The 27,417-nt window shown below is 47.1% G+C and overlaps 3 protein-coding genes across 7 annotated transcripts; all 3 read right to left on the bottom strand.

Annotated features, from left to right (window-relative positions):
- Nucleotides 1-34: 34 nt before the first annotated feature.
- Nucleotides 35-7,505, bottom strand: zgc:194990 (uncharacterized protein LOC568410 homolog). Of its 3 annotated transcripts, none has more exons than XM_060037518.1 (11): nt 7,283-7,505; nt 6,828-6,966; nt 5,190-5,253; nt 4,935-5,033; nt 4,098-4,205; nt 3,448-3,606; nt 3,046-3,186; nt 2,590-2,641; nt 1,662-1,688; nt 1,530-1,556; nt 35-1,258 (listed from the first exon to the last, which is right to left on the bottom strand). In XM_060037518.1, exons 3-11 carry the CDS (start codon nt 5,250-5,252, stop codon nt 696-698), a joined length of 1,239 nt encoding a protein of 412 aa, XP_059893501.1. In that variant the 5' UTR covers nt 5,253; nt 6,828-6,966; nt 7,283-7,505; the 3' UTR covers nt 35-695. The 3 variants fall into 3 exon arrangements, with proteins under 3 accessions (XP_059893501.1, XP_059893500.1, XP_059893499.1); XM_060037517.1 differs by having other exon boundaries at nt 6,828-6,938; XM_060037516.1 differs by lacking the exon at nt 6,828-6,966.
- Nucleotides 7,506-7,958: 453 nt separating this feature from the next.
- Nucleotides 7,959-12,642, bottom strand: LOC132446873 (zinc finger protein 418-like). The gene is made up of 7 exons (XM_060037441.1): nt 12,429-12,642; nt 11,693-11,895; nt 11,345-11,446; nt 11,102-11,197; nt 10,772-10,882; nt 10,413-10,536; nt 7,959-10,235 (listed from the first exon to the last, which is right to left on the bottom strand). Exons 1-7 carry the CDS (start codon nt 12,454-12,456, stop codon nt 8,308-8,310), a joined length of 2,592 nt encoding a protein of 863 aa, XP_059893424.1. The 5' UTR covers nt 12,457-12,642; the 3' UTR covers nt 7,959-8,307.
- A 6,660-nt stretch (nt 12,643-19,302) lies between these two features.
- On the bottom strand, nt 19,303-26,395 carry LOC132446852 (zinc finger protein 420-like). 3 transcript variants are annotated; one of them, XM_060037394.1, is made up of 7 exons: nt 26,209-26,394; nt 24,222-24,939; nt 23,762-23,964; nt 22,841-22,954; nt 22,642-22,759; nt 22,209-22,521; nt 19,303-22,172 (listed from the first exon to the last, which is right to left on the bottom strand). In XM_060037394.1, exons 2-7 carry the CDS (start codon nt 24,559-24,561, stop codon nt 19,595-19,597), a joined length of 3,666 nt encoding a protein of 1,221 aa, XP_059893377.1. In that variant the 5' UTR covers nt 24,562-24,939; nt 26,209-26,394; the 3' UTR covers nt 19,303-19,594. The 3 variants fall into 3 exon arrangements, with proteins under 3 accessions (XP_059893377.1, XP_059893376.1, XP_059893378.1); XM_060037393.1 differs by having other exon boundaries at nt 19,303-22,521; nt 26,209-26,395; XM_060037395.1 differs by lacking the exons at nt 23,762-23,964; nt 24,222-24,939; nt 26,209-26,394 and adding an exon at nt 23,387-23,742 and having other exon boundaries at nt 19,303-22,521.
- Between the last annotated feature and the right edge of the window lie 1,022 nt (nt 26,396-27,417).

Raw genomic sequence — 27,417 nt, 5'->3', positions numbered from 1 at the left:
TCCAACAGTAACTTGTGACCATGTGAGACAAAGGTTAATCATGGAGTCTGCCATTTTGTCATTTATTATCGTTTGGATGAGGGGTCGTGCCTTGGCCATCACAAGATAATGCACAGATGAGTTTCAGCAGAATTAAACGTGTCAAAAAACAAAAACTAAAACGCTAATGCACTACAGAAATGCCTGCAACAAGCTGGAGAGAGAGAGAGGAAGAGAAGCAGAGACTGCCGTCTGTTGGCATGCACAGCCTAGGCTCTACGTTAGCACTCTACTGCGTCGCGGTCCTCCCAAGACGCGTCTTCATGCTTCGTGGACACGTGGCCGAGTTCTCGTTTCTGAATGTTAAACGGTGTCAAAAATAGATATATTTTCAGAGATAGAGATGTGTCCTTCATCCTTGTTCGATACAGTTTAGTACGGGGGTCGAAGGTCAACGGGATGTCAGGTGCTTTTCCTACCCTATGTCTCAAAAAAGGCAACCCTGCAGGGGAAGCATGCTGCGCTTCAAGCCCAGGAAAATCAATCGAAATAAGAAAACGGAATTTCATCCCGTATCTCATCAAACTCATCATTGTGCCAGCAATGAGCCAGGAAAACAACAACAATCATAACAGTAACCATAACAACATAACAACGCGACCGGGGTGCAACGGGGTGCGGGACGGGTCCGTGTGCGGGACGGGGGGACGGGGGGTTCAGTTCCACAGGCAGGGCCCGGGACAGAGGCAGGGGCCCCTGACGGCAGCAGGCCGGATCACCAGGTCCTTCATGGCCTCCGCCGTGCCGAACACGGGGGTGAGCTCCTCGGTGAACCTCTCGTTGTACGTGTACAGATGAGCGCGCCGCTGGGCGTCGTAGAAGGACAGCTGGCCCTGCTCGTAGTCCAGGTACACGCCCACCCGGCGGGGCGGCGCCAGGCCGGGCGCCAGGGGCGTGGCCGGCACCGTCAGCGCCTTCAGCTCGCTGCCGCGCTCCAGCCGCAGCGTCAGGTAGCCCGAGTCGGCGTTGAGCGCGCGGTAGCCCTTGCGCGGCGCCCGGGCCTTGGCCACGCCCAGGCGCCAGTCGCGGTCGCCCACCTCCACCTCCCAGTAGCGGCGCCCGGAGGCGTAGCCGCGGCGCGCGGCGGCGCAGCGCCAGCCGTCGAAGCGGCGGGCGCAGCAGGGGGCGTCGCCGCCCTCCACGCCGCAGCGCATGCGCTTGGCGTCGTCGGAGATCAGCAGGTCGCCGTTGGCCGTGTCGGGGTCCAGGAGGACGTCCTCTGTGTGTGTGTGTGTGTGTGTGTGTGTGTGTGTGTGTGTGTGTGTGTGTGTGTGTGTGTGTGTGTGTGTGTGTGTGTGTGTGTGTGTGTGTGTGTGTGTGTGTGTGTGTGTGTGTGAGAAGAGGTCGGGGAACACAAATCATTGGGAATAACACGCAATACTATTATTGTAAACATTGATGCAGGGTTGGTTATTGAGTACAATGCGTCCCTCTCTGTCTTTATGTTCCACCATCTAAGCGATAAACACCAACACAAAGATTGTATTTACCTGCCGCCTCGCAGATCCAATTCCACACTGAGAAAGAACAGAAGGGATACATGAGTGCACGACAATAAACAATGCACACTTTTCTGCACTCAATTGCTTCACACGTTGTTAAGTTCCTGTCCCGACACTTACCGCTGTGTGGGATGTAGCGAGCAGCATCTGAGGGGAGGAGACACAGGGTTACTGAAGGCCTGGAGGCAGATGGACATCGAGCGGACAGAGCGCCTTCCTCCCTGTCAACAAATCCCTTCCTAGCCACTATCAGCAGCCTGCGATTTGTCCTCAATGCCAGTTAGCTTTCGCTGGAATGACTCAGCAATTTAAATGCTCCATTGTTGTACTACTACATTGCTCTACTACATAAATAATGCAACCGATTCTGGCTCTTGAAGTGGGTCATTGATCAACACTTGATCAATGATTGTGCGTGACCGGCGATCCACATTAAAACGTGTGATTCATGTTGGGAACGGACCCCACTGTAGCTGAGCCGTTCATCTGGCATCCAGCTTAATTCTAGGCCAGAACAGAACCTCTGTAGGAGTCGGCACAGAGTCTGGGCCAGAAACCAGAAACTGGAAGGGATGGGGTTATGCCTTGTGTCCTGTTTGGTTACGGAGCCACTCGCTCATTCACAAGAGTGGGTGAAGCAGCAGAGAATGATTTTAATTAGTGTATGTCTACAGTGACCAGGCACTTTAATATAGTGAAGCAGTGATGGCCGAGATTTGGTCCACCAATGAAGCGCTGGCAGAGCCCGCTTCCTGCAACGTGATTGGTTTAAACAAATAAGAAAGAGAGTTTGAGATCGTCTGCTTTGAGATTTTAGACATTAATCTAAGTCAGATCTGTGAGACTAGTCAGATGTGTGCAGGGATGGTGTGGTTGTGTGTGTGTGTGTGTGGTTGTGTGTGTGTGTGTGTGTGTGTGTGTGTGTGTGTGTGTGTGTGTGTGTGTGTGTGTGTGTGTGTGTGTGTGTGTGTGTGTGTGTGTGTGTGTGTGGGGGTCCCGGCTGTCCGTCAAACGCTAGTCAAACAGTTTCCTTGTGAACTTTACTCACCGATCCTCTGGGTTCGCTGCTTCCTCACCAGCCACTGTTTGGTTACGTCCTCCTGTGGACACACACATGCAGAACGCACATACACACAGAACGCACACATACAGGACCCACATATACACACACACGCAGAACACACACACAGAATACACATGCACGTACACACATGCAGAACACACACACACACAAACGTAAATGCAAACACACACGTACACACAAACACGCACCCACACACACACAGACATACACACACAAACATGCAGGCACACACATGCAAGCACACACGCAGACACACATGTCAACATACACAAATACACACAAGCACATGCAGATACAGAAACATTTGAACAGACAGTAAGACACACACAAACACACAAGGAATAGAATACCATTGTGAGTTGAGAGTTTCAATCGATTTTCAATTTTCCCAATTATTTTTGATAGATGAAAGCACCAGACCTTTTCAGGACTCTGGGCGTTGAGCAAGGCCAGCATGATGAGCTCCATGGCTGGGAGCAGATTAGGCAGACGGCCCCTCTTCCACTGGAACTCCAGGTCATCCAGCATCATCAGCACAGGCTCCCCCGGCCAGATAGACGCCTGGGGGGGGGAGGGAGGGAGGGAGGGAGGGAGGGAGGGGGAGAGAGAGAGAGAGAGAGAGAGAGAGAGAGAGAGAGAGAGAGAGAGAGAGAGAGAAAATTGAATTACACAGCAAGAGGGTGGGGTCTGTATCATGTGTGTGTGCGAGCGTGCCTGAGCGTCTGTGCGTGAGTGCGTGCGTGCGTGCACGTGTATGTATGCGTGTGTGCGTGTTTGCGCGCGTGTGTCATCATGTGTGACATCAACAACAAGCCGCCCCACCTCCGGCCGGCTCCTGACGTCCAGTACCCAGTCCAGGATGACTCTCTTGTGGGGCGCCATTTCGTACTCCCCCCCGGCCTCCAGCATGCACAGCAGGTGGCCTTTCCAGTCCCTCTTCTCCGTCCTCTCGGCCTGGCTCTCCGTCTGGATCAGCCGGGGCTGCACGCCGCACGGGGAAAGGGCAAGCCATGATGTGTTCAGTGAGCGGTTGATGTGTGCCAATGAGGGTTACTGTCTGCCAGGAGTATGGTTGGCCAGCGCCGTGTCTTCACTGGCTCCGAGTTACGTCAATCATTATTGAACTAAGGTGGGTTAATGTGGGTTGAACTCTTTTTGACAGCCTACTATTAGTCTTAAGGTACTCGTAGAAGTTGAAACAATTTGGAGGAGATTGGATTTTACAGATAGCTGCTGTAATCTAACGAGAAGATATATCTACTTAATTATCTTTCGAAATATTGTCCACTGCTCCCTTAATGCAAGACACGCTGTACGTATATGTATACTGTAACACATGTTGCAGGTCTTCAACCTTTGAGATGAGTGGATTCAAATCCATCGAAAAGTATTCCAACGCAATTTCCCTGCAAGCGTCATGAGAGCTGACGCAGATCAGCAGTGAAGCACCCCAGGGTGGCATACTGTCATACCTGCACCCTCTTCTCGATCACGGCGGCCCACTCCACGATGAAGTCCCGACACACGCTGGCAGGCCAGCTGTCCTCGAAGGTCCAGATGTGGCTGAGGACGTGGGACCTCTAGGGTGACAGAGGCAGAAGACATTAAAGGTACAGCATTACACTTACATTGAGGGCATTTTGCAGACGCTTTTATCCAAAGCGACTTAGGATAAGTACATTTGTCAGGGGAAAGGGAAACAACAATATATATCGCTGTCAGAACAGTAAGGATGTTCATAGAAATGTGTCTCAACACTTTCAATCGCTGGGCTAACCCAATCCCTATTTACAACACTAGGCTGATAAGATAATAAACAATAAGTGCGTAAGAGGGGTGATTTTAGGAGAGTTAGGGATGAGAATGGTTGGTGGGGGGGGTAAGGGGGGGAGGCGATGCAGAGTCCAGGAGAACTCTGAACAAGGGAGTCTTGAGTCCCTTGCGGAAGCTGGTGAGCGACTCTGCGGCCCTGACGCCTGACGTCCTCCGTACCGGAGCCGTACCATATCCGTTTACCCGTGTATCTTCAGAAGGCAGAACGGGGCTGGAGGGATATTCCCCTTCTGCGTTTGAATGAGGCGATCCTATTTACGATGCATTTTTAGTGGAAGTGGACCCATGGGAACGGTGAATACAGCATGACCTTGGACTACTCTGCGGTGGATGAGGTGTGTGTTAAAGAGCGAGTGTGGGGGATGAAGTGCGTTTTAGAGAGAGAGTGTTGTGGTTGAGGTGTGTATTGGAGAGAGAGAGTGTGGTGGATGAAGTGTGTTTTAGAGAGAGAGAGTGCGTTTGTGCGTTGAGTCTACCTGGCACATTTTATTCAGCTCCCGAGCCAGTTCCATAATAAACAGCTGACTTTCCACCAGAGGTTCCTTCCTGTCATTCCGGACTCTCTTCCGAGTTTCCTAGGACAAGGAATAAGAAGCGAAGACAAAACAACAACACACCTTTTGTGAGGAAACTATTTGACAACTTTAACCTCATGGCGGGGAGAAGTTGATTATGGCTTGGTCACGATATAACCTATTTATACACTCAGTGGATACTGTTTATTATGGTACCTTGAGGCGAATCTTCAGCTTTTTAGCGGGTTCAACGAGGAACTGCAGGCAGTCCTTCATCATGCTGTCAGCATGAGAGAGAGAGAGAGAGAGAGAGAGAGAGAGAGAGAGAGAGAGAGAGAGAGAGAGAGAGAGAGAGAGAGAGAGAGAGAGAGAGAGAGAGAGAGAGAGAGAGAGAGAGAGAGTGTGAGAGAGTGAGTTATCTATCCTCTGATGTCTCTGCCAACGATCTGAAGGTTTCCCTTTGAGGATCATGGACACACGTCGAGTCTCTGACGATGCTTAACCGAAGTTATCTGTGTGTCTTCCCTTGATCAGGCTACATTGAACAGAATGTCTGAGATATAAAGATGGAGTGAAAGAGAGGCTGACTATAGTACCAGGCTTGGTGTGTGTGCTGCTGGCACCATGTGTGTGTGTGCTGCTGGCACCGTGTGTGTGTGTGTGTGTGTGTGTGTGTGTGTGTGTGTGTGTGTGTGTGTGTGTGTGTGTGTGTGTGTGTGTGTGTGTGTGTGTGTGTGTGTGTGTGTGTGTGTGTGTGTGTGTGTGTGTGTGAGAGCTGTAGTGCTGCAGCTGAGTGGACACCAGCCTCCTGCAGTCCAAAGTGATGAGAGGGCACAAAGCACTTGATTTATTAGACCACATTTAGGACCACGGGTCTGGGTATGTGTGCGTGTGTGTGTGTGTGTGTGTGTGTGATGGAGCTCCTGTCTCTGGTTGAGTGCTCTTCTGTGTTTGTGTGTGTGCGTGCATGCGTGCGTTTGTGCGTGCTTGTGCGTGCGCGTGGTTGCGACTTCGCTCTGCGGGCGAAGTCAAATCAAAACTGGGAGAAGGAGAGAGAGGATGAAGTGAGAGATGGAGGAAGGGACGTTTAAGACTTGATCACGGCAGGATGGCTGACGGAACTGCAGAACTTTTTATGGGTTTCTATAATCTCCCAGCGGGCCGGTGGGTCCAACGGCGGAGACGCAGTCTGAAAGTGCACGGTCACCCTAAAGCTCACAAGATCCAGGGGCGATCTGAACAGAGAAAGTAGCACTTTTTTAAAGCGCTTCGAGTGAGTCACAAAGATACATTGCGTGTGTGTGTGTGTGTGTGTGTGTGTGTGTGTGTGTGTGTGTGTGTGTGTGTGTGTGTGTGTGTGTGTGTGTGTGTGTGTGTGTGTGTGTGTGTGTGTGTGTGTGTGTGTGTGTGCAACATTTCTGTAGACTCAGCAGCAAACCCCCCCCTGCTCCTAAACGTTAATGCAGAGAAGGGATGTGATGTTGTCATGGAGACGTTGGAGGTTACGGAGGAGGAGAATTTGGATGATAACGAACACTGCAAAGGCACGCAGATAAAAGATGGGGGGCGTTCTAACGCAACGACTGACATCGATTTGCGACAAAAGCGAAGCAGAAATAAAAATTAAATACTAAAATAATAAGTTATACAATTAGTGTTTAAACGTGGATTCCTCCTAAGAATGAATAAGCGGACAACACGGCTCATTGGCTACACCTCCAATGCATCAATAAATATTAATAGTAACAAAAAACGCAATATGCCAATGGCATTGATCGCAGTCAAAATAAGTTCGTTTTTTCAGTGAAAGCTAACTGGGGATAAACTCGATGTCATAAGGCCAATGCTACTCACACGTGTGTGCAAAATAGTGCTTTGAAGAGATTAGAGGAGATCCGGGATTAGCTGCCCACGGGGATTGGTAGTGTGTTAGTGTTTCTATACTCGGAGTCCCACAACCTCCGCCTGAAAGTGACAACAAAAACAAAAAGTGCTGCAGCCAAGCAAAGCGCAGACGCAACGTTAGTGAAATCTGTAATCTTGTTTGAATGGTCTCACGTTTTAAGTTTTTTTTTTTTTTTTTTAATTATGTATGGCGACTGGACCAAAATGTTTCCGTGTCAGTAATCGCACATGACTAACCACAAAGTGAACGAGGTATCCTATCATTCCATATTAATGCACTGATCCATTAGCGCTCTTAGGACGGTATGCAGCCTACCCGCAAATAAATACAAACCTATACAAAATACAAAACGAGTCCATAACCAAAACAGTAGTCTCCAGAAACATTGGAAATATGAGCTTACCTTTATTTCAAGGTATTCCTTATGTAACAAACCAAATATTGTTTCAGAGCTGATTTAGTGCCGACCGCTGCCGCCCACAACTCCCACGTTCAGCATCACTATGGGTCGGACACACACGCTGCTTCTGCCACTTCTACTGCGTCAAATGAAATCAAGCGATGGTCGCAGCTCGGCTCCGTCTCTCCTCCGCGGATCAGAGCCGCCGGCAGCGACGGCGTTCTGCCGGGTGGGCGGAGTCACGGAGGACTCATTAGCATATACAAAGTTGTAGACGCTCACCTGCAACTGAAAGTAACGGCGAGTTGGATTGGCTCTTCTTCACAAATAAGAAATACGGCTCGAGGTATATTCAGTTGATTTGAAATCTATGGCAGTAATAAATGCCACATCAATTGTCGTGCAAATACAAATCATTGAATATGTAACGTTTTTTATATTACATTATTTCATTAAGTAGTCTATATTATTGTGTAGTGTGTATATTATTTAATAAATATGATACTGCTATGTTCCCTGATAAAGATTTCAGGCTCAGCCTTTAAATATAAACGAAACACTACACCTAAAGCCATTCTATTAATAGTGCAAAGAATCATCATCATTTCTGATTATTGGGATTAATAGAAAAATAAAGTGACATCCAATTATCAGAAGACCCTTAATATAAAAAACAGACTTGATTTCAAATTGATTTATTCAGATGTCCTTTGTTTACAAAAGCTCTTCTCCAGTTCTTCCCTAATTCAATTCTAGAACCAAACGTTTCGAGAACTCTCACAGACATACAGAACTCCAAACAATAACAAACCAAAACTAGCTGCGAGTGGGTCGGCCATTACCAAAAGCAACGCAAAGCCTATCCTCTTAAAGCACCGGACCTTTCCTCCTCTTGTCAAAAAATCATCAAAGAGTTCTGAAAACAATCAAACAATCGTCAAAGAACTGTTTAACAATCGCCAGACAAACGTCAGACAACCGCCCAACATCGTCAAAACAATCCTAGTTTCATCCCCGCCCGCTGCTGTTTACGCGTGCACCAGCCTCTTGTGTCTCTTCAGGCCGTGGAGGCTGGAGAAGGCCTTGGGGCAGGCCGAGCACGGGTACGGCCGCTCGCCCGTGTGCGTGCGCATGTGCAGCGTCAGGAAGCACGACTGCACGAAGCCCTTCAGGCACACCTTGCACCGGAACGGACGCTCGCCCGTGTGGTAGCGGCCGTGCACCTTGCGCTCCGACGCCGAGCGGAAGCACTTGTCGCAGTCGTCGCACTTGTACGGCTTCTCCCCGGTGTGGATCAGCATGTGGCGCACCAGCGCGTCCTTCCCCGAGAAGCCCTTCCCGCAGTGGGAGCACGGGTGGCCCAGCCCCATGTGGTAGAAGTCCACGTGGCGCAGGAGGCAGCGCCGCGCCGTGAAGCTCTTGCTGCAGTGGGTGCACACGAAGCCGGGCGGCCGCGCCTTCTCGGCGGGGTCCTGGCCCGGCCGGTGCTCGCGCTGCACGTGGCGCGTCAGCGTGACGTTGTGGCGGAACTTCTTGCCGCACTCCCAGCACAGGAAGGGGTAGGCCTTGGTGTGCTTCTTCTGGTGCTCCTGCAGGTCCGAGTAGGAGCGGAAGCGCTTGGGGCAGTGCGGGCACTGGAAGGGCTGGTGGCCCGTGTGCTTCCACTCGTGGCGGATCAGCCGCTTCAGGCTGCCGCAGCCGGCGCCGCAGTGGCCGCAGTCGAAGGGCACGCGGGGGCTGTGCGCGTCCACGTAGTGCTTGTGCAGCTCCTTGAACACGCGGAAGTTGTCGGCGCACAGGTTGCACTGGAAGGGCGTGTGCGACGCCTTGTGCATGGCCAGCGCCTCGGCGTCGCGCACCAGCTTGGCGCACACGTCGCAGTACAGCGGGTTGTGCGTGTGCTTGTGCGAGTCCAGCGTCGACTTGTAGCGGAAGGCCTTGCTGCACTCGTCGCAGGGGAAGCAGCGCTTGGCGCCGTTGCCGCCGCCGGGCCCCTCGGGGTCCACCAGCTGCCCGCTGTAGCAGATGTTTCTCAGGTGGCAGCGGAACGTCTGCTTGCACTTGAACTCCACGCTGCAGTGGGGGCAGGAGAACACGGACCCCTGGCCGGCGCCCCCAGGGCTGACGGGGGCCTGCTCCTGGTTCTCCCCGTCGGCGGACGCCTCTTTCCCCAGGGCGCCTTCCTCCTCCTCCTCTTCCTTCAACGACGTGCCCGGCCCGTCCTCGGAGGGGCTCCGGTTCGCACACTTGTGCCGGAGCAGCGACGCGGCTCTCCGGTACTCCTTGCTGCAGGCCGTACAACGGAAGGCGGGTTTCTCGGTGGGCCCGTTCGCGCGTCGTTGTTGCTGCGGCGGCGGCAGGTAGTCGGTTTTGTCGACCGCGTCGCTCTCCGTCGGCGCTTGGCCGCCCCGCCGCCGCTCCTCCAGGTACATCTTCATCTTGAGGCCGCGGTTGCGTCTCACCGGCCGCGTCGGCGAGCCCCCCTCGGCGTTGAGCCTCTGCAGCAGCACGAAGCACTCCAGCGTGGACGATTTGAGACACTCGCCGAGCGGGACGTCGGCGCCGGCCTCAGTTTCCGCTTCCACTTCCTGGCGCTGCCGCCCCTCCTCCGTCTCCGCCTCCATCTCCACCGTGACCTCTGCCGGGACCGCCACCGCCGCGTCGAGGCCAGGCGCCACCTCGTCCGCCGGCCCCGTCGCCGTCTCCTCCGCGCCCAGAGCGAACCACTGCTCTCCCGCCGCCGGCGCCACCTCGCTCCCGCTCTCCCCGATGTAGATGTCCGTCCCCTCCGTCCCCTCCGTCTCCTCCGTCTCCACCACCTCCACCCCCAGGCCGGCGTCCACCGTGTAGACCAGGGCCCCCTCGGCCATCGGCTCCGTCAGCTCAGCGGCGACCACCGGCCGCCCCACGGGGGGGAGGAACAGCGCGGGCAGAATGCACGTGTCGCACGAGGAGTCTGGAATCGCAGTGGGAACATGTTACCGGTTTGTGTGTATACATATACGTCTCTCTCTCACTCTCTCACCCTCTCACCCTCTCACTCTCTCACCCTCTCACCCTCTCACCCTCTCACTCTCTCACTCTCTCACTCTCTCACCCTCTCACCCTCTCACCCTCTCACCCTCTCACTCACCGCCGTCCTCCAGCACATTGACATCTTTTTGGCTTTCCAGCAAGGGTTTGAGCTCCTGCAGATGAAACACAGACTCCATGCTGTCCTGAAGAACCGCTGAGGAATCAGCGAGCAGGGACGCAACCTTAGCAGGGGAAAAAGGTGTAGGCGTTGAAAGGTGTGTAGAACAATCTCCTGAATGGGGTCCAGGGACTATTATGAAGTGCAAACAGCTGTACATTGTGTGTGACAGTGTACAGTGAATTGAATATGAAGCTAATTTCCTAGATCCTTATGTAACTGACTGTTTTGACTCAATTCTAAATGTTTAGCTATCAGTACATGTCGTTGTGCTTGTGTTGACATTGTTGTCAGCCTACCTGTTGTACCGTTTGGACGGGAAGCAGTTCCTCCAGTCTGGAGAGGAACTGCCACATCAGTGTTTGTATCGCTTTGTCATACATCGGGCCAAATTCCTCTGGGAAAACATCCTGAGGAAAAATCCATTAATAAAAATGCGTAGAAATGTCGAGAGATGAGATACCAGTATTGGTTATGTGCCTTCACAGACATACATTTGTGACCAACCAGAGAAATCCCCAAAAGGTTAATGTCATTATTATTAAAAATAACAATATGAATCGCCTTCATTTACAGGTTACTATTTACGATAATACTAATCTGAAATAAACATGCTTGTTAACACTGACCTTGAAAAACCTATCTCGCTCAGCAGGATCTCTGAGGAGACTTTGCACAAGACCCAGGAAATGGGAATCTGATATTTCCACACCGGCATTATGAACCTATGATAACACAGGATTAAGAAGGTGTCACTGAAGTGTAGCCGGGTACTTCTGGTACTTCAGCTCCTCATTACAACAACAACAAAACAAAAAAAGTTATAAAAATGTTCAATTCATGAAGGAACATATACGTCAATAAAGGCTCACCTCTACATCCCACATGGACAGAAGATGCTGCATCCGGTCTAGATGGGGCTGAATGATCTTAGCGTCTGAAGTTTCCTCCGAGCGACAAAGCTCCAGAATCAGCTGCGATAAGAGGAGCAGAATTTACAATCACTCAAACGCCTGCAGATCAGGGTTAGGGTGAGGGTTAGGGGGAGCTGAGCTCCCATAGAGAGAGGTCTGGCCGAAAACTGAGGTGTCTTGCTTCGACCTGAAGGGGCTTATTTCCGACTTACTTTCAACAACTCAGCGCAAGGTTAACTTTAAGAGACCCCCACAGAGATGGAATCATAACTCGAACCCTGCCTGAGACTAAAATATGTTCCTCACCCGTGCTCGTAGGCCGAAGATCAGTTCGGCCCTCTGTCTCGCCTTCAGGAGATGGGGCACCATATCAGTGACCATGTAAACAAACTCCTCCAGCATCCCATAATCCAGCACCGCCTTCTGCTTCACTGTCTGCCAGACGGCCGCCGAGATCAGTCGGATTGGCGGAACCAGCAGACGTAGACAGGAGAGGGAGAGAGGCGCACCTGGAAACACAAGATGGACATGGCACATAGACCAATCGCATACGGTTAACATTTGGGTATGACCATGGTTAACTTGTGAACATGGAGGAACTTTACATGTGAACTTATTTGGACTTTACATGTGAACTTGTTTGGACTTTACATGTGAACCTTATAGGGATTATACATGTGAACATGGATAAACTTTACATGTGAACATGTAGGAAACACGTAACATGTAGGAAATCCTAAACACGTCAGTCTCATGTTTTCATATTGTAATAACCCGCCACAGAGAACACTTCACCTCATAACACGCTGGAGGTATTCAAAGGAACGTGTGTATTCAAACACAAGCGTGTTAAATCCTGCGGAAACTACCCGTTATGAGCTATAAAGACGCATGCATTGCACCTCAAACACCGTCTAGTACATTAAAGTGATTATCAAGTAAGATTCTAGTCAGAGTCCAGTTAATGAAGTTTGTCCGTTGCCCGCAATCGCATTACAACACACTCATCTGTTCAGTTCACGATGTGTATTCCCTTACTCACCATTGACTTCAGAACTATATTCTTCCATTGTATGCGGCCCCAGATATCACATTGCAATAAGCTTATATAATCGTTCAAAGGTAAATAATTCCAGAGAGGTTGTGATAGTTATATTGATGTTGTCACAGGAAGAGCTGTCCCGGGCGGCTGGTCCGTCAGCTATTGTTGACCCGGGAAACAAGGTGACGTTAGATTAGTTCCAACCGTAGAGTTTCGGTATTCTTTGTATTCAATCACGTGACTTTTTCGGGTAGTTTTACTTCCGGTTAATTATTTGGTGGTCTACCAAACCAAAATGGCCGCCGTAGTGCAAGGACCTGCTGTAGATTTAACCGATAACTCCATAAAGGAGTTATGCTTAGGGCCCCAAAATGTGTGTGTGTGTGTGTGTGTGTGTGTGTGTGTGTGTGTGTGTGTGTGTGTGTGTGTGTGTGTGTGTGTGTGTGTGTGTGTGTGTGTGTGTGTGTGTGTGTGTGTGTGTGTGTGTGTGTGTGTGTGTGTGTGTGTGTGTGTGTGTGTGTGTGTGTTTTTTTTTAAGAGAATAGCGAGCCGGTGCATGATTAAAAGTAGCTCAACAGAGTGGGGAAAAACCGCGCAATCTGGCAACACTGCCTGAACATCCTCTGAAACAGCGGTCCCCAACCACCGGGCGGCGGGACATTCCTAACCTGGCCGTAGGCTATGGAAGCATATATGTAGCAAAATTCAAATGGCAATGCAATTTGGAATTACATTATGCATTTGACAATGCATTATGCAATTTTATAATGTAATTTGTAAATACGTTATTCAAAGTGTATTTTAAAATGCAAAGTGACAATGCAATCCTCAATTAAATTTGCAAAAGTTCTAACAATACAAATAGAATAACATTTTGTCAAATTCTTTGAGTTCCTTTATACAAATTGAAAAGCTATAGCGTCCCCGTGATTGCAATCCACTTCGCCACGCTCCGTGTGTTGCGATATTCAAATGACATTTCAATCCGCAAAACGGAATCCAAAGAGGAATCCAAAAAGTCAATATGCAAAGTGGCAAACGTATCAGCCAATCAGCGTCTGGGCGGGAACTACGTCACTTGCTCGTAATTTCCTTGTTCACTTCTAGTTCGTATGTGTCAGGTCCATGGTCACCAATGGAGATTATTGATACGCTCCGAAGTTTGGCCCATGATGTGGAGAACAATCGTGTTGAAGACACAGATGCAGTAGATAGAGTGCGTGTTCTGGGAGATAGGATAGACGACTTATCCTCACGGGTGCGTTTTGACGCCAGTGTGGTAAACACAAAGATTTCCAAAGTGCTACAGGCACTGGGTGCGAAACATAGGGTCGGGAGACCCACCGTCTCCACCCACTCCTCACCTACAAAGCTCTCCAGAACCTAGCCCCCAGTTACCTCTGGGACCTCCTCCAAGAATACACTCCCTCCGGTCAACCTCTGCTGGACAACTATGTATCCCCACATCACGACTCATTACGAATGGGTGCCCGGTCATTCAGCTGTTCTGTATGGCAAGCCGAATTGTCATTTATTAACTAAGTTTGACTATCCGGAAATTACATTGCAGATATCTGCAATTCAGTTTCGCCTAGTCAAAACTAACATTTCGGATATCCGCAACTACATTCCTCCTATCCGCAATTGTCATTTCAGATATCCACAAAGACATTCCTCCTAGGCGAAATTGCGTCATTTTCGCCATTCATGTCTATGGGGTTTCTCATTGCGGATATCTACAATTCAGTTGCGGATATCCACTTTGTGAATTACGGATATCTGCAACTGAATTGTAGATATCTGTAATTCCAGTTTGAGATATCTACAACTTGATTCTGACTAGTCATAATTCCAGTTCAAGATATCTTTAATTCACCTCAATTCAAGATATCTACATGTCCCTTTTCAGATATCTTAAATTAAGTTTTGACTAGGCGAAATGAAGTTGTAGATATCTCTAACTGGAGTTACGACTAGTCAAAATGACGTTGTAGATATCTCTAACTGGAGTTACGACTAGTCAAAATGACGTTGTAGATATCTATTATCAAGTTATAGATATCTTGAAAGGAATTTTGATTAGAGATATCTACAATTGTAGATATCTTTAACTTTCATTCTGCCTAGGCGAAACTGAATTATAGATATCTTGAATTCGAGTTTTGACTAGGCGAAATGACGTTTCAGATATCTGTAATGACGTTTCAGATATCTGTAATGACAAATTATAGGACCGTTTACTTTAAGCGGGAGCGGAGCAGCTCCTTGTTCAATCATCATTCACACAATTCACTGATTACATCGCTCCATATTTTCTCGTGATCTTTTCGATCACAGCCAACGCCATGACTGCTCCTTTCTTATTCCATTCGGAAATGAACCCACTTCTTCTTTGATTATGGCGGCAAGGGGAAATTACGTATTTCTGGATATCTAAAACGTAATGCCCAACACTCAAATGACGTTTGAGATATCTTTAACTTTCATTCTGCCTAGGCGAAACTGAATTACAGATATCTGCAATTGTCATTTAAGATGTGTGACGAGTTGAATGTCGTTTTCCGTGAAGTCATTGCAGATATCTGTAATTCAGTTTCGCCTAGTCAAAACTGAATTACAGATATCTCTAACTATCGTTTCGACTAGTCAAAACTACGTCACAGATATCTCTAACTGTCGTTTCGACTAGTCACAACTACATTACAGATATCTTGAATGAAGTTGTTGATATCTACAATGTAAATTCCGGATAGTCAAACTTAGTTAATAAATGTCAATTCGGCTTGCCATAGTTCTGCACCCAGGCTCTGGAACTCCCTCCCCCCACACATAAAACAGTCTGACACAATAGAAAGTGACGTAGTTCCCGCTGGTGGCTGATACGTTTGCCACTTTGCATATTGACTTTTTGGATTCCTCTTTGGATTTCCTCTTTGGATTCCGTTTTGGATTCCGTTTTGCGGATTGAAATGTCATTTGAATATCGCAACACACGGAGCGTGGCGAAGTGGATTGCAATCACGGGGACGCTATAGCTTTTCAATTTGAATAAAGGAACTCAAAGAATTTGACAAAATGTTATTGTATTTTTATTGTTATAACTTTTGCAAATGTAATTGAGGATTGCATTGTCACTTTGCATATTAAAATACACTTTGAATAACGTATTTACAAATTACATTATGAAATTGCATAATGCATTGTCAATTGCATAACGTAATTACTTATTGAATTGCAAATTGCAAATTGCATTGCCATTTGAATTTTGCTACATATATGCTTCCATAGTAGGCTATGACATGAATAGATTTTATTTATTTTTTTAAACATGCAAAATGCATGCACACTTAATAACTCAATTTACTTCACAATACTGTCACTCTTTTACATGCCATAAGTCTATATGCAGTTGTTAGATTGAATATAACATCTTTGCATTTTTGGCAAGGTCTTAACTTCTGTTCATAGGCATAACTGTGTCTGTCTGTCTGTCTGTCTGTCTGTCTGTCTGTCTGTCTGTCCCGTCCTCAACACGTATTGGCTTCAACGGCTGCGCGCGCAGCCCAGGCTCACTTCACTTGTTCAGTTCAACAGTAGTGTCACACTGAGCTCAGCTCAACCTGACACTCCAGGGGAGAATGACGACTGTCTTTAAACTGGCAGATAAAGTTGCTGCATTTAAAGCCAAGCATGATTTTAGTGGTGGACAGGGTAGTATTCGATATGTTCCAAACATTAGTGGGGATTTTGGGAGAGACTGAGGCAGGGCCCATTCTCTCGCAGCTGGTGCGCGATCACCTTGTTGCGCTTTCAAATTAATTTGAACGTTACTTCCCATCCTCCAAAGATCCACGGCGAACGAATGAGAGGATCCGCAACCCATTTGTCAATGTCCCGAATCACTTAGTGCAGGAGGAAGATCAATTGATCGAAATAGCTAATGATGGTGGTCTTAAAAGTGTGTTTGAGCAAACCTCTCTGGCGGGTTTTTGGATCAAAACCAAAGCGGAGTATCCCGAGATATCCGTAAACGCGCTCAAAACGTTGCTTCCATTTCCCACCACGTACCTATGCGAGGCCGGGTTTTCGGCAATGACTGCCACTAAAACAAAATTGGACAATCGATTGGACATTTCAAACACGCCAAGGGTGTCACTGTCTTCCATCACCCCCAGATGGAACCTTGTTGCAGGGAAACAAGCACAGGGCTCCCACTGATTAAAACGAATTGTAGCCTATTCTGTGGCCTCACAAACGCGTGTTAAGTTCCCTTACTGACATTTTGTGTTGTGCATGTTTACACTTGATAGATATTACTTCAAGTTTAGTTGAATATGTTTATGTTCATAGTTGTTCATTATTCACTTGTGCAAGTTCACGTTCTTTTTTAAGAGTTTGTTACCTTCACTGTTCATAAATAACGAACTAGTTATTTTAAATGAATGCATGAAAATATCAACAAATTGGCAACCTCTGCGCAATATTTTAAAAGTAGAATATCTTAAAAAGTATAAAATAGTTCAATCTGAAAAGAAGCACACGATTCCAAGCTATTCTGAATAGTTAACAATTATCTAGGTCCAAACGTTTGTAGAGGATAAGAAAGAAAGAACAATAGTTGAGCGCTGCATTCAGCACTCACCTATGTAGCCTACAATACATAACGTTAACTCTCTGGCTCATAGCTCAGCGGACTAGAATACCTACCGTTGCCAAGTCTTAGCTACGGTCCGTCCTATTTAAGTGAAAAACTTCATATTTGGATTGTAAAACGCATGAAAATATGAATGATCTTAATTTCTTTTCTTTGGCAATTGACCAAGCGGGATAATGCCCTTCGGGGTGTCAAAAACATGTTTGATCGAACGTAATTAAAGGGGACTACTTTTTGAGGGAGATGAACTCAAACAGAGTATACGTTTAATAAGCATGCAATACGAATAAGAAAAAGCTTAAATATTAAAGTATTTGAATTGTTTTATTATGTTGGCAAGCAAGAAGTAGAATGAGTGGGATAATCAGTCTAATTAAAAGGGTTTTTGCAACCAACCGCACAACAAGACATGATTCGGCTCGTCGCTCTTGTCTCTTTCTGCAAACGACATGCGCGTAGAACGGGGAGTGATGTCGAGTGACGAAGACTGATAATCCCTCTATTGGTCAGTTGAAAAGTATAATAAACAGCTTCTTCTGAAACTGAAAATTTTGTTCATTTACTGAAGCACCTTGGTGAAATAAACTAAGTAACAACAGCTAGCGATTGGTTAGCCTAGCGATTGCTGTACTTGCACTTGGTTCTATGAACATCCTTTCTGTACCGACAGCGATATATTGATGCACTTCTTATGACAAATGTACTCATTGTAAGTCGCTTTGGATAAAAGCGTCTGCTAAATGCCCTAAATGTAAATGTAACAGCTAAGGCAGCAACCTACCTAACTATAGTGAAATAAAACATGGGCTTGTGTGCAGTAGCCTACAGTCACACAGTCTACACACAAAACATTAGTAAAATAAAACTATAACAGTCGGCAGGGGGGAGGGGGGATATCACTATCAAGGAAAAGGGTAATATTACATTTTAGCAACTAAGTGTAGTCTTGTAGTGGACTGTAATTCACCATACTGTGTTATTGACATGTTTTCGTTTTGCGCTGTCTCGACAGCCGCTTTTCCACCGCACATGTAGCTCGACTCGACACGACTCGACACGACTCGACACGGCAGCACGGGTCCTTTTCCACCGCAAATAGTACCTCCTGGACGTGGGCGGGGTCGGCTGCGCGAAAGGGCCGTGACGTATTTTTGTACGCGACGCAAACAACACCTACGCAACCCACACATGGACAGAACCCACATAACAACAATGGAGGACATCGATAACATTACTATTATTAGCTGGCATGTTGAAGAAGTTGAAGAAGTGGAATATGTTGGCTGCGGCGCTGCTATGGCTGTTACCAGCATGGTTGCCATGTCGCTCTCGTGACTTCGTCACACTCTCTGGCCAATCAGTGGCCGGCCGTCTGCCGACGTCACCTTTTAGCATCGGCTCAGCTCGCTTGGAACCTAGAGCGAGGCGGTACTAGAAAAACCAGCCACTTCAGGTACCAGATACCATGTTTTCGCGGTGGAAACGCAAAAAATGCAAGCCGAGTCGAGTCGAGTCGTGTCGAACTGGTACCATGCAGTGGAAAAGCGGCATAAGAGATTGCGCGTCTTTTTTGATTGATATGCCGGTCGGTGCGCGGTTTGAATTTTACGTTTTTTTTATATGATAAAATGAACGACACGCCGTTGCTTGTCGACGTGAGAAATTGTCTCCACTTCTTTTATCGCAATTTCTACAATCCATCGACAAAGTCTTACCAGGGAGAGTGTCGACGGCGGGATTGTTAAAACAGTCGGAACTGGGATATCAATACCGCAAGACATTGCGGGATGCTCAGAGGCGAGTGATATTTAAAAATGAATAGTGTTTGGCAAAAAGTGTAGTCTATAGACATGTCTCAGCTGGGAGTCTGTCGACGGCGGGACTATTATCTCGATCTTGCCGTTGTCTTGCAACGTCTGCGTCCGCACGCATGTTTACGGTGTGTGTGTGTGTGTGAGCGTGTTAATGCGGTGTGTGTGCGGTATGCATGCGTGTGGTGTACGTGTGCGTTTGCGCGTGCTGTGTGTGAGCTGCAGGCTGCTTGGCACATGCGCTTTGACCATCTTTCCGACTTACTTGTGCGACAGGCCTGCTATTACATAGTAGTAAGATAAGATGCGCCTAAATGTTTTTCATTCATCTGTGTTAGCATTCCTGTTTGTACTACTGTAGAGCATCCATATGTAGTACCCTAATGTAAATAACAGTCCAAAACAAATGTCTGCATGAAATATTTATTTCAAATAAAACACTGCCAGATTACCTACAATTTATCTAATTTATATTTTTAAAAGATATAGGCAACAAACTCAATACTGACTTAAAAATAACTTAGGTGAGAAGAGTTTCGCATTTCTATTGAGTCATTTAGAAGATGTTTGCTGAGTGTGTGTGGATGATGGCAGATTTTTAATGCATGCATTCATATCCTGTGTAAACATGGCCGTTGATCATGTTTTGCAAAATAAATGTAATCTCATCTTTAAGTACAAGAAGAACTAGAAGTCCTCGGTTACCTGGGTGAGTGCACTAGCTTTACGTGTCTGGCCATACTGTAGGCCTTCCGAAACGCTTTGCCACAGACTAAACAAACATGGTTCTTCTCTCCTGTGTGGATTTCCATGTGTTGTTTGAGGATCGAGGCCCGTATGAAACCCTTCCCGCAGGTGTTGCACTCAAACGGGCGTTCCGGGGTGTGATGGAGCAGTGAGTGATTCTTCAGCCCGGAGGTCGACCGGAAGCGCTGGTCGCAGCCCGGAATGTGGCACTTCAAAGGCTTCTCCCCCGTGTGGATCATTTGGTGTCCCGCCATCCAGGACTGGGAGAGCATCTTTCCGCAGTAGGTGCAAGGGTGGCGCACCTTCTTGTGATTCTGGTGTTTGCGCTGCTCGTGCTTCTGCAGGGCTCCCTTCTCTTTGAAGGTCTTGCTGCACTGGGTGCATGTAAAGCGCCGGATTTCCCTGGACTCACTGTGCCGGAATTTGACGTGACGACACAGGTTGGAGCTGCTGGAAAAGGTCTTGCCGCAGTCGGTGCACAGGTAAGGCTTCTCGTGCGTGTGTACCCGTAGATGACCCGCCAGGTCTGTGTCCTGTTTGAACTTCATGGCGCAATGCGAGCACTGGAATGGGAGTTGGCCTGTGTGTTTCCACTCGTGTCGAATATAGAAACCCAGCTTGGAAAAAACTTTCGGACAGTGGTGGCATTTGTAGGGTTTGCTCAGCTTGTGAGTGCTCTCATAGTGCCTGGACAACTGCTTAAAATTCCCAAAGTCTTTCTCACAAAGGGTGCACTGAAAAGGCGTGTGAGACACCTTGTGTCGTGCCAGGGTTTCGGCGTCTCGTAAGACTCTCCTGCACACCTCACAGTAGAGCTGGTTGTGAGTGCGCTTGTGCCCGTCTAATGCTAACTTGTACCTGTAAGACTTTTCACATTGATCACACTTAAACAGACCATGGCCAACTCGGTCCTCGCCTGGCTCTATCTGCAGCTGTTCGACGCAAACTCTCTTAAAGTGCATCCTCAAAGAACCCATGCTCTTGAACAATGCGTCACATCGCGGACAGGTTAAGACACCATCAGGGAAATGGGTTTTCATGTGTTCCTTGATATCCAGCTGCACATGTTTCTTGCAGAGGAAACATAGGCTTCTTTGGGTTGAGGAATTGGTCTTATTTGCAGCAGGAATTTTCCCTAGTGGCGCATCCTGCTCTTTCAATGCCACCGAGCCCTCATCGTGATCATAAAGGGCAACAGAGGAACGATCAGTTGAGCTGGACAAAAAGTTTTCTTGGCTGGGAGCTACGTGAGAAGGGGCCTGGAGCAAGCTGACTAATTCGCCGTGATGTTTTTCAATATTTGATCCATCCTTTGCTTCCATTTCATGCGGAAGACTGGACTGATTGTCAGATAGTGACATCTGTGGACAGAGCCTGCTGCTGTGCAACACCGTTCCACAGTACTTGCATGGACCGGGGGTCTGCCTCATCTGGCGTTTCTTCTGATGACGCTTCTGACGTGCACCCTCTTTACTCCTCCGAGAGCCTAAGGACCGCTGCACTTTCGAGGACTCATTGTGAACCATCCTGCTGTGCCGTGTCAGGTTTGAGTTGCAGGCGTAGCGCTTACCGCAGTCCTTGCAAAGGAAGGGTTTCTCGTGCGTGTGCACCCGTAGATGGATAGCAAGCTCTGCATCTTGTTTGAAGGTCATAGAGCACTGGGAACACTGGAAAGGGAGTTGGCCTGTGTGTTGCCACTCGTGTCCAATAAAAATATTGAATTTGGAGAAAACTTTCGGACAGTGGTGGCATTCGTAGGGTTTGCTCAACTGGTGTACGTTCTTGCAGTGACTGGCCAAATGCTTAAAGATACCGAAGTTCTTCTCACAAAGGGTGCATTGAAAAGGCTTGTGAGACACCTTGTGTCGTGCCAAGGTTTCGGCGTCTCGCACGACTCTCTCGCATATCTCACAGTAGAGCTGGCTGTGGACAAGTTTGTGCTTGTTTAACTGTATTCTGTACTTAAAAGATTTTTCACATCCATCGCACTGATAGAGCCGAACGAGGTCGCCCTGGCTCTCTATCTGCAGCTGATCGAAGCAAACCCTTTTAAAATGTAGCTTTAAGGAATGCATGTTTTTGCAAACCATGTCGCATCGTGGACAGGTTAAGACCCCATCAGGAAAATGTGCTGTCATGTGTTCCTTCATGTCCGTCTGCACATGCTTGTTGCAAATTAAACAAAGGCCTTTAGTCGTCGAGGTTGAATTTGGCACAGAAAGACCGATTTTTTCTGTGTCGTGCTTTTTGCGGGTGACTAAAGGTTTCTTGCCTTCCTTGGGGGATGCCAGCTTGACGAAGGAACGGTCTGTGTTTGAACAATCAGACAAAGAATCCTCCCCACTGTCACTTCCAACAGGCACCACGTAGGAGACGTCGGAGGAGACATCGAGGGAGCCCACTGAATCAACGTCCTCATCAGCTACGACTATATAAGTAACAGAAGGGAACGGGTCGATGGAGATCCGTTTACTGGGATCCGGGATTAATCTTTGTGTTCTGGGCAGGACTTGTTCGGACGTCATTTTCCTTCTGTGGTTCTTCCCTTGTAACAAAATCCTTTTCAACCCTCTGTTTGACCTCACAGCTCTGCGTTGCACAGCTGGAACGTCCTCAAGCCTTTTCAACAGTACGAGGCAATCTTTTCCAAAAGCATCCATAAATTCCTGACTGCTCATCCCTTCTACTGCCTCCTTTTCCACGGCCGCCTCCATGTCCTCCGACATTGCAACTGCAGTGCTTGCATGTGGTCCTTCTATCTGTGAACTGCATCTGTGGACATCCGGCAGAGAACGGGCTTGATGCCCCTTCTCTGCTTTGATCTCATCCCCGACACAGAGGTGCAGAGCTGAGGTTTCACGTGCACCATCAAGGGGACAACCTGAAAATAGAGTGAATTACAATGTTGTTACGTGATGAGGGTGAAGTAATGGGAATTGGAAGAAAAGCCTAGTCCAATAAAATAATGAGCTTTCAGATTGCCCTCATAACAATGGGTTACCATTCTTATCCAGAAGTCCTTTCCGACAACCAAGAAGAGTTTGGAGCTCGCCGCGGTGAGAGACTGACTTCAAACACTCTTCGAGAGCAGAGGGAATGTCGGCGAGCATGAGGGCAACCTGGAAGAATTGACACGGTCAATATGAAACCAATAATGATAATCAAGTTCAACTGTCAATCAACATGTTGCATTGGCCGACCTGTTGGATGGTCTGCAGAGGGAAAAGCTTTTCCAGTCTGGACAGAAATTGCCATGTTACGTTGACCAGGGCCTGATCATCATAGCTGCAGCCAAACTCGCCAGGGATACCATTCTGATGGAGAGGAAATGCAAACTTTGTGATCATTTGCGCCATTAGATATTATTAAATTACATATTCTGTGTAGGATAAGATTTTCCTACATTTTCTAAGATTTTTCTGTTTATAGAAATAAGTAACAAAGTTTAATCTACAAATTAACCTCCAAATTTCAAAGGATGTAGTAAAAAGATCGAGATGTTATGTGATTAATGCTTACACAACCTTCACGTTGAGTATTTATTGTTGAATTTGCACAACTTAGTTCAGTAAATGTCCTATAGTAAACGGACCCAGAAACCCAGAGTGGGCATATCTTCTCAGAATCAGAATCTCTTTATTGTTATTGCAGAAAGTGCAACGAAATAGGGGTAGGGGCTCTCAAAATAAGTGCTTTAAAAAATATATATATATTATTATGAGTCTCTCAGGATGCAATGAGCTCACCTGAGGCAGTGTCTATTGTAGACATCCTCAAGCGAGAAAATAGGACATCCAATTACTTTTTTGGCAGTTTTTATGACCCTATGGAGCGCTTTCCTTTCAGCTGTAGTGCAATTGGCAAACCACAGCGCGATGCCGTAGCTTAGGACAGTCTCAATGGTGTAGCGATAAAAAGGTAAACAGCATTTTATTCCTGAAGATTGTTCTTCTTGAGGATCCTTAGGAAATACAGTCTCTGTTGGCTGTTGGGCCTTTTTCAGAAGCGCCTTGGTGTTTATTGTCCAGGTCAGGTCCTGTCCTTGAGGAACCAGACATCATTCCTTTCATCTATGTGTTTATTTCCCCCTCACCCCTACATCCATGTCTTTTATTTCTCACCCGTGCGCGTAGTCCCAGAAGAAGCTGGGTCTTTTGTTCAGTGGAGAGTAGCTCAGGAACAAGGTCTGTAACCATTGAAACAAACTCCTCAAGCATCCCATAATCTGACACAACGTGATGCTGGACTGTGTGCCAGATGGCCCCGGACACCAGCCGGACAGGGGAGAGCAAGAGACGCAGAGAGGCGAAGGGGAGAGGGGGACCTGGAGGTAAAAACAGGAAGCGGAGTTGCAATTAACCAATATGGATAAAATTATCTTATTCTGCCAAGTTCAGGAACCTCTTTGAACATCTTCATTTTAGCATTACAGTACACACATGCCGCTAGAGGAGCTTCGAAAATACAGGAAACAGATTTTGTTTGATTGCTGAATATGTTCATCCATTCTGTTTGTCAACATTGGCTGCACACGCTTACATGAGTTTGAATAGAGAATGTCGGAAGAGACGTTCTTCCTACCTAGTTGTTCGTCCAGGGTTTCCTGCCGCTGCGGTGTCATCGGCCGGGACATGAACTGGTTCAGCCTAGTTTGCCCAATAGCCTGGCCTCTGCCCCTGGAGTCCCCCGAAGTCGTTTGGGGCTGTGATGATCCGGGGTGTGCCTCAGACAGTGCCTCTTCCTCTCTCCTCACCTCGCAAGGCCGGACCCAAGGGTGCCTTGTCCTGAGGTGCCGGTGCAAATTGGCAGTGGACCCTCCTCTAAATGAAATATTTGCCTTACAAATATTACAGCTGCCTATTGGACCTTCAGTTGTTTGACTAAAATGAGTCCACACAGCGCTCTTTTTTCTTCCTGTCATTTTTAGTTGGTTTTGCGCATCGCTATCCGCTATCTTTCCCCGTCTTATTGGAGGCGAAGGTCAAGAATAAGATGAGCGCTGCTCCCACTCGAGAGCAAGTTACAGGTCGGATGCTGTGGGCTCCATTCAGTCCGAGAGGCTCAAACGTCCCTGTGCCAAGGTTCCGGCTGATCGCCAATGTACCCACCCTAACCCTAACCTGTTTACAACCAAAATATTTGTTATAATTTCCTTAGTAGGTACATTTCAATTAGTAAGACGCTCTCTCCATACTATATCTTATAGTATTTAATACGCTGCTGTAACAACGTAGTGCATTGGAGAACACTCAGATCGGCGGAACCAGCAGACGCAGACAGGGGAGGGAGAGAGACGGACCTGGAAACACAAGATGGACACGGCATAGACCAATCAGATCAACATAAGGTTAACATTTGGTGATGAACATGGAGGAACCTTTAACCATGGATGAACTTTACATGTGAACTTGTAGGACCTTTACATGTCAACATGAATGGACTTTACATGTGAACTTTTAGGGACTTTAAATCTGAACATGTAAAAAATGTACTAGGGAAAATGCGGGTACTTTACATGGGTAAATGTAGGAACTTTATGTACGAACTAAACATGTGCACATAGAGGAACTTTACATGTTAACAGAAGCAACTTTACACATTACTCTTGTTTTCAGACTGTAATAACCCGCCACAGATAACTTCACTTCACGTAATAACACACTGGAGGTATGCAATGTTAATGTATAAGAACCATAGATAGTATATAAAATGGATGTAGCATCCGGGCAGATCTCAGTTATTCCAACTGCATCCAATTCTCTTGGCTTATGAGCGTCGCCATCTTGTCATAGTTTGACTCTGCCTCATTTCCTCTAACCAAAACAGGGCATTGATGTGACGTCGGGGGGAGGGAGATACGCCCATCTAAGTGTCGTACACCGAATTAGCTCGTAGCTCATTAGTTTTTAAACGATCGGTTGGTAGTGTTGACCGCAGACTAGAGCAAGGCATCATGGCACCGGAATGAACGCAGTCGAGGTCGAGATGATGGAGATAGCATGCTAATCCTGAAAACTAGCCTCCGAGGCGAGGTGAGGGTCAGCGGCTAGCTGTTACTCAAGAGGCCGCGCCCCTAATTATTCATACATTTAAACCTCCAATAAAATAAAACCTAGCCTGCTAAAAAAAAAAATCACCCCCCTCAGATATGAACTAAACATACAATGTTTTTTTGGACCAGGCTGTAAATAGGTTTAATAAGACTGTGGAAACGGCCTGTTTAACAAGTGAGTCAACGAAGAATTGCTCACTTTTTGTACCACCTCGTAGTGGCCACTCGGTGCTCCTGCAATGTTTGAGTCTTCCGCATTGGATGCTGGTAAAACTCGCTGTGGTTGGGGCTGGATGAGAACGCGTGTATTCAAACACAAACGTGTTAAATCCTGCGGATACTACCCGTTATGAGCTATAAAGACACATGCATTGCACCGTAAACACCGTTAAGAATATTGAAGTGAGAATCAAGTAAGATTAAAGTCAGAGCCCAGTTAATGAAGTTTGTCTGTTGCCCGCAATCGCATTACAACACACTCATCTGTTCAGTTCACATGTGTATTTCCTTACTTACCATTTACTTCAGAACTATATTCTTCCATTATATGTGTCCCCAGATATTACATTGCAATAAGATAATATAATCGTTCAAAGGCAGATAATCCCGGAGAAGTTTTGATGGTTATATCGACGTTATCACAGGAAAAGCTGTCCCAGGCGGCTGGTCCGTCTGCTATTGTGGACCCGGGAAACAAGGTGACGTTAGATTAGTTCCCACCAAGAGTTTCGGTATTGGTGACTAATGTCTATTGAAATGCATTTTCTTTAATAATAAGGTAATCTCAATGTGTAAATACATTTTTTAGAGGTGCATTATAAAAACTAAATTTGCCTTCTAATTTGCACAAGGAAATGTTGAGATTTATGAAGTCTCCTAATTACGCGGAATCAGCAAAATGTTTTTCCTTGATCTGTGTTAGCATTCCTGTTCGTACTACTGTAGAGCATCCATCTGTAGTACCCTAATGTATAAAACAGTCCAAAACAAATGTCTGCATGAAATATTTATTACAAATAAAACATGGCCAGATTACATACAATTTATGACATGTTTAAAATATATAGGCTACATAACTCCACGCTGACTTAAAAATACCTTAGGTGACACTAATTTTTAATTTCTATTGAATAATTTAGAAGGTGCTTGTTGAGTGGGTGTGGATGGTGGCTGGTTTAAGCAGCCTCAGCTGGCCTGAGTCTGACTGATTGGACTCTGGAGCTGGTTGAGGCTGCACGCCTGTTGCACATTGAGTAATCAATGTGCACAATGTCCAACCAGCCATCACCACAACCCCCTCAGGGAGATATTTTGCATGGCAACATGGAGCACCATCATCATTATCTGTAAACTGTAGAATAAACCGGCTTTCAAGTGTACCAATAGTCTGGCTATTACCAGTCCAAGATCAATCGTAGATTGCACGTTGGTCTAGGGAAGCTGCTGTCATTTTCTTCAGCACAAGAGGCGTGATCAACCTCAACGGGCCTAGTTCAAATGACTCTGTATGCGATTGGCTGCCTGCCGTCGCTTCCCTGTCGTCATTGTGTTAAACCAGCCAATAGCGCGCCAAAGGGAAAAGCCAGCTTGGTGATTGGCTCCCGCAAAAACGTATCTGAAGCCGAAAGAAATGTATTGCTCTTCTTCAGACCCTTGTGCAGGGTGAACTCAAATTGCGGCAGAATGGGCGGGGCTTCCCAGTCAACTGTACCACCCTACCCCGCT

The sequence above is a fragment of the Gadus macrocephalus genome, chromosome 18, assembly GCF_031168955.1.
Source record: "Gadus macrocephalus chromosome 18, ASM3116895v1".
Classification (NCBI taxonomy): domain Eukaryota; kingdom Metazoa; phylum Chordata; class Actinopteri; order Gadiformes; family Gadidae; genus Gadus; species Gadus macrocephalus.
The sequence above is the reverse complement of the archived record's forward strand: the minus strand, read 5'-3'. Positions and strand labels throughout refer to the sequence as shown.

Coding starts and splice junctions, on each gene's coding strand:
- zgc:194990 (XM_060037518.1), bottom strand. CDS start 5,252: ATGATGAAGGACTGCCTGCAGTTCCTCGTTGAACCCGCTAAAAAGCTG. Junction 5,034..5,189: donor AGCTGAAGATTCGCCTCAAG/GTACCATAATAA, acceptor TCCTTGTCCTAG/GAAACTCGGAAGAGAGTCCG. Junction 3,187..3,447: donor ACGTCAGGAGCCGGCCGGAG/GTGGGGCGGCTT, acceptor TCCCCCCCCCAG/GCGTCTATCTGGCCGGGGGA.
- LOC132446873 (XM_060037441.1), bottom strand. CDS start 12,456: ATGGAAGAATATAGTTCTGAAGTCAATG. Junction 11,447..11,692: donor TCTTCGGCCTACGAGCACGG/GTGAGGAACATA, acceptor CTCTTATCGCAG/CTGATTCTGGAGCTTTGTCG. Junction 10,883..11,101: donor AGCGAGATAGGTTTTTCAAG/GTCAGTGTTAAC, acceptor ATTTTTCCTCAG/GATGTTTTCCCAGAGGAATT.
- LOC132446852 (XM_060037393.1), bottom strand. CDS start 24,561: ATGACAGGAAGAAAAAAGAGCGCTGTGTGGACTCATTTTAGTCAAACA. Junction 22,955..23,761: donor TTCTGGGACTACGCGCACGG/GTGAGAAATAAA, acceptor CCTCTCCATCAG/AATGGTATCCCTGGCGAGTT. Junction 22,522..22,641: donor AGGACTTCTGGATAAGAATG/GTAACCCATTGT, acceptor CTCTATTTTCAG/GTTGTCCCCTTGATGGTGCA.